Here is a 5,892-nt window from a genome sequence, read left to right on the forward strand (position 1 = left end):
TTCCCGGTAAAAAAATAAATTAACTGTAATTTCACGGCTCAACCAAGAGATAAGATGCAAAAAAAATTAAGTTTCAAACAAGAAACCTTATTTTTTTACAAAAAGATGAATTTTTAAATCAAAAAGGTATACTTTCAATGAAAAAAGTTCCACAAAAGAATTTCTAACCAAGAAAGTTTTTTCTGTCAAGATTGAAAAAAACGCAATCAAAGTTTCGAATTTTCAACTACAAAAGAGGATTTTGTTACAAAACAGTTAAATTTTCAACCCCAAAAATATTCATTTTCATCAAAAAAACATTATTTTTAACCAAACCGCTAAATTTTATTTTTTAAAAATGTTAATATTCCAAACCGAAATGAGGAATTTTATTGAAAATAGTTGAATTTTCAACAACAAAAACTATTTTTCAACCAACCAGTTAAATTTTCATCAATAAAGTTAATTTTTAACAAAATAGTTGAATACTCAACCAAAACAGATTCATTTTCAACCAAAAACGATTAAATGTCTATCAAAAGAGATTATTTTTTAATTGAAACGACGAATTCTCTACAGAACAGTTGAATTGTGAACCAAATAGTTAAAATTTCTAGCGAAATAGATCAATTTTCAACTGAGAAAGGTTTTTTAAGTCAAGAAAGAAACAAAATTTTAATCAAATTGTGGAATTTTTGGCAAGAAAAAACGAATATTCTACAAAACAGTTGAATTCACGACAAAAAAGCTAATTTCCAATTAAATAGTTTAATTTTCAACCTTGGATACATTTTCAATAACAAAAAGCTTTTTTTTCCAAACTAGATCAAATTTTGATCAAACAAGATGACTTTTTAATAAAATAGTTGGATTTTGAACAAAATAATAAAATTATCAACCGGAAAAGTTTACCTCTGAACCATAAATATAATAGTAAATTTTTCATTGTACAAGAATTAATTTTCAACCAAAAATATAACTTTTCTGTCAAAGATGAGTAGAATGTTCCAGAAACTATTAAAATTTTCGAACAAAAAGATGCATTCTCAATGAAAAATGTAATATTTCAACCAAGAGATGAGTTTTTAAATTAAAAAGACGAATTGTCAATTAAAGAGTTTAATTTTCAACCAAGAAAGACTTGTCAGTCCAGAAAGAAGAAAATTCAACCACATTTTTAAATTTTTAAGCGCAAAAGACGAATTTTCGACAAAACACTTTAATTTTCGACCCAAAAATATGAATTTTCAACAAAAAAGTTAATTTCCAAACAAAAATTTGAATTTTCTATCAAAATAGTGAAATTTTAAACCCAAAAAGTTGCATGATTAACGAAGAAAGATGACATTTTTACCAAAAGAGATGAGATTTAAAAGCAAAAATATTTATTTTCTGACAAAAGATTTTTCGACCATGGAAGAAAAAAAATTCAAGAAAATTGTGGAATTCTTAAAGCAGAAATGCAAATTCCCAGGGAAAAAGTTAACTTTTAATCAAATGAACTAAATTTTCAACCAAAGATGAATCTTTAACGAAAAAAATGAATTTTTTGACAAAGTGGTTTAATTTCTTACAGAGTAGATTTTTCAAAAAAAAAAGAGCACTTCTATCAAAGATGAATTTTGAATCTCCAAGTAAGAATTTTGTATCAAAAGAGAAGTATGTCTAAGAAAAAATTTGAGTTTAAAAAAAATGCATTTTCAATTAAAAATGTGATACTTCAACCAAGAGATGAGCTTTCAAATGAAAAAGAAGAGTTTTTAACTAAAGAGTTGAATTTTTAAACAAAAAAGATTATTTAGGTAAGATAGAAGAAAAGTGTCAACCAAATTGTGGAATTTGCAACCCAAAAAAAAACGAATTTTGTACAAAGAAGTGAAATTTCCAACTAAAAAATCTGAATTTTCAACAAAAAGTCCATTTTCAACAAATAATTTGAATTCTCTACAGAATAATGTAATGTTCGACATTGAAAGAGGAATTGTCAATAAAACAGTTGAATTATCTGCCAAAGAAGATTAATTTTCAAAAAATTGTAGCATTTTTAACCAGAAAGATTGAATTTTTTAGCAAATGTGATGAATTTTTTAACAAATTATTTGAATTTTAAAGCCAAAAAGACGATTTTTTTTAAAGAGCAGTGGATATTTCAATCAAAAAAAGTTAATTTTCAACCAAAGTTACATTTTGAGTTAAAAAATAAATTTCAAACAAAAAAAAAATGAATTATTAAAAAAATACTTAAACGCAGTAATATAAAGATACTTTTAGAAATGAAGAATCATTGTTACTTAATTTGATATTACAAAAAAATAGGCACGCTCTTGAAAAAATTCCCTGACTTAAAAAAAAAAAAAAGGAAACTTACGGATAATGATCGATCTCGTCAATGTCTTCTTCACATTCTTGACACTGGAAATTGTTACCAGGAAGGTTGACTCGAATTGGACCAGTGTTCCACTTTTTAATTTCCTTAGTCGCCTCGGCACTGGGACCAATCCTTTCGAATTTCTTCACCTGAGGTCGTTGACGAGTGATCATAATTCCATTTGCACTGGCCTTGTAAGGGACTACCTCTGCAAATATAAATAAAAAATGAGCATCTTTTTCTAAAAAAAATTAGACGTGTCATGAAAATCTCGAAAGTATTTTCGTTTTTCCGCAATGCCGATTGGGCAATTTGACGAACTAGGGAGAAAGGCATATTAGTGTGAGTTTTGAAAAAAATTAGTACTGACCTTCCTCATTCAGCAGCACTGAATTTGTAGTTTTTTTTTTAAATTTAATTTTCTTTGTCAAAAAAGATTATTAATTGCAAATTTACTTTAATTTATTAATAGACTTCTTTAAAATGATTTCTCAAAACTAAAAATGTATAAGCATTCATCATTTTGAGATCTTCGAAGCTTGAAAATGTTGAACTTTTTAAATAATTTATTTAAACTTTTTTAACATTTATGGTACAAAATGAACGTATTTTTCATTTTGCTGATTTAAGATGTAAAAAAGCTCGAATTTGTAATAAAAAAAGCAAAAATTAACCGTTTGTTGTAGGTTAAAAAATTGAAAACGAAAAATTCCATTGATTTCCTTAGATTGTAGTGAATTTAGAAAAAATGCAGGGATTTCAGGAGACTTTGATGAAATTTATAAGCTCTTGAATGAATTGAACAAAATTTAAAATATCTAAAAATGTTCATCGAATTAAACAAATCCAAAAAAATCTATTGATTTCAGTAGAATTAGAGTGAATTTAAAAGAATTCAATCCAAAAAAATAAATTTTTGGCCAAGAAGATTTTTTTTTAACAAAAAAGTTAAATTTTCGACCGAGTAAATGACTTTTAATCAAAGTTAAATTTTCAGGCAAAATAATTAACTTTTAAACAAAATAGTTGAATTTTTCAGCAAATGGTCCAATATTCAACCAAAAAAGATTATATATCAACAAAAACAGTTGTATTTTGAACAAAATAATTGAATTTTGCAACAAAATAGTGGAATTTTCCAAAAAATGACGAATTTTCAAACTCAAAATATTAAACTTAAACCAAAAAAAATTAGTAATTAATTTTTTTTTAATAAATAAAAAAAAATTTTTTTAAAAGTAATTTTCAAATAAATAGTTAAGTTTTCAACTAAAATGATCAATATGAAAGTTTATTTCTTAACAGAAAATGTATTACCTAATTATTATTAAATAAAAAATATTTTTATTTTAAATACAAAAAAAAAGTCTAATTCAATCAAAACAGATGAAATCTCAACGAAAAATGTAATAGTTAATATTTCAACCAAAAACGATTTTAATTCTTAACCAATAACATTTGAATTCAACCAAAAAAATACAAATTTTTAACAAGATAATTAAATTTCTGAAATTGTATACATTTGGCTTGATCAAATAAAATTTTACATCATTTAAATTCCAGAGAATTATAAAGAATTTGAAACAATTCAGGAAATCTACAAAGATTAATGAAAAATTCCAGATGAATCGAAAAAATCAAAAAAATTCACTGATTTCAAAGGAATTGACGTGAACTTAAAAGAATTCAAGAGGTTTGGTAAATTAATACGAATTCAATATAAATTATAAATAATTCAAGTGAATCAACCAAAAATTTTAAAATCTAAAATAATTAAATTAAATAATTAAATTTAATGAATTACAATTTTTTCAGAATTATACCTTTTTTAACAATGTTAAGCTAGAAACATAAATTGAACGATTACTTTTCTTTAATAAACTGAACACTTTTTACATTAAAATTAAAAATTATTTTTATTTTCCTTGAAAAGCTACAAAATTTTATTTCAATTTCTTCAAACATTTACATGTTGTTTTACGATTTTTCAAATTTTAAATTATTTTTGAATTTTTTTTTAGAACTTCTAAACATATTTTAAAATGATTCAAATTTTTCCTGAAATTTTTCCATATAATTTTTGTGTTCAATCCAACCAAATTAAAAACATTTCCTTAAAATCTTCAACATTCATTTTTGATAATTTTGTAAATCTTTCTAAATCTTTTTAAATATTCTCTAAATTTTTTTTTTGAAATCTGCAAAAATTTATATTTTGCTTAATATTAGAACGTGGGCTGTTTGCATCGAAATTTCGGTACGAATAGCCGAATTTTGTCGGTAAACGTAGACATTTCGTTTAAATTATTTGAAGTAATTTTAAATTAATTCAAAACTTCTGAATATCTTCAACTTATTCGAATTTTGTCTAAGAATAATAGGTGTTCAATTGTTGTTTATATATCAAAATTCAACATTTTGAGTTACAGGTTAAATTTTTGTATATAGAACAATTAAAATTGCAACATTCAAATTTTAGCTTTTTTAAAGATCTAATTTATAATTACTGATTTTAAATAAACAGTCAGATATTTCTAAATATAAACTAATTGCTCTTTTTCTTAATTAAAAAATTTCAAACTGAATATTTTAGACTGAAATAATATTTGGAACGTAATAAAAGCACTTAATTATGAATATATTATTTTGAAGTTATTTTAAAACTGAAAAGAATTTATTGAGTTTAATTCGGGTGTTTCTATTTGTTTAATTAAGGCTTTTCAATGGAACCGATTTAATTTTTAACGTTAAAATCTGAAAATTCTAAAATTGTGAACTGATTCCGATTCGTCTTGTAAAATCAATTATTATTCGCGTTTTAAATCTTAAAGTACAATTCAAGTTTAAAAATCATTAATTAATTTATATTCCGAGTTGATCAACTAAAAATGTTTTTTGTCTAAAATGTACGGTTAAAAATTAAAAATCTAAAATGGAACATTTTTAAAGTGAAAAATGCCCGAACAAAAAATAAATTCGCTATTATTTCCCGGTAAAAGAATTGAGCAGGTGTGTGAAAAAAAAAAATAATTTTTGATGTCTTACTTGAACCCGAGACGTAATCGTGAAGATCTTGCTGGTGATTTTTCAATGAGCTCCTCTGATTGAACCAGAGACAACATCTCGTGCACTTATTGCCTCTTCCTTCATCTCTTCTCACAACGTGTCTCTGCATATGCAAGAGGAACGCATGGATGCTGGGCGCGTTAACAACTCCGTCCGTGACAAACTGGACAACCTTTTCAAATAAATTTAAATAATAAATTAAAATTTTAAAAAGCTTCAGACTTCACAGCCCAAAATTCCCTCAAAAAAAAAGGAAATAAGAGAATGACTTCTTTTAAATAAAATTAATGAACAAGTACCATACTCATTTCAATATGAAGCACTTAAGATTTCATGTCGGAATATATTGCATTTTCAACGAAATAGTTCAATTTTCAAACAAAAAATACGAGGGTAGTTCAATAAGTCCTTAGAATGACCAACAGATGGCGCGCGAATCGCTCCAAATCATCTGTTTTCAGTCAGCACCACTCCCGACT

General features: G+C 24.9%; 1 protein-coding gene across 5 annotated transcripts in view; it reads right to left on the minus strand.

The window, feature by feature from the left end:
• The window catches only part of LOC117168099, a 63,009-nt gene that overhangs the window by 9,089 nt on the left and 48,028 nt on the right, over positions 1–5,892 (minus strand). For all 5 annotated transcript variants that reach the window (XM_033353472.1, XM_033353471.1, XM_033353476.1 and 2 more), the window contains 2 exons: positions 5,393–5,585; positions 2,348–2,555 (listed from right to left, as the gene is read on the minus strand). In XM_033353472.1, coding sequence (XP_033209363.1) covers positions 2,348–2,555; positions 5,393–5,585 — 401 coding nt within the window. The remainder of the gene's footprint in view (positions 1–2,347; positions 2,556–5,392; positions 5,586–5,892) is intronic.

Source organism: Belonocnema kinseyi, chromosome 2, assembly GCF_010883055.1.
Source record: "Belonocnema kinseyi isolate 2016_QV_RU_SX_M_011 chromosome 2, B_treatae_v1, whole genome shotgun sequence".
NCBI lineage: Eukaryota > Metazoa > Arthropoda > Insecta > Hymenoptera > Cynipidae > Belonocnema > Belonocnema kinseyi.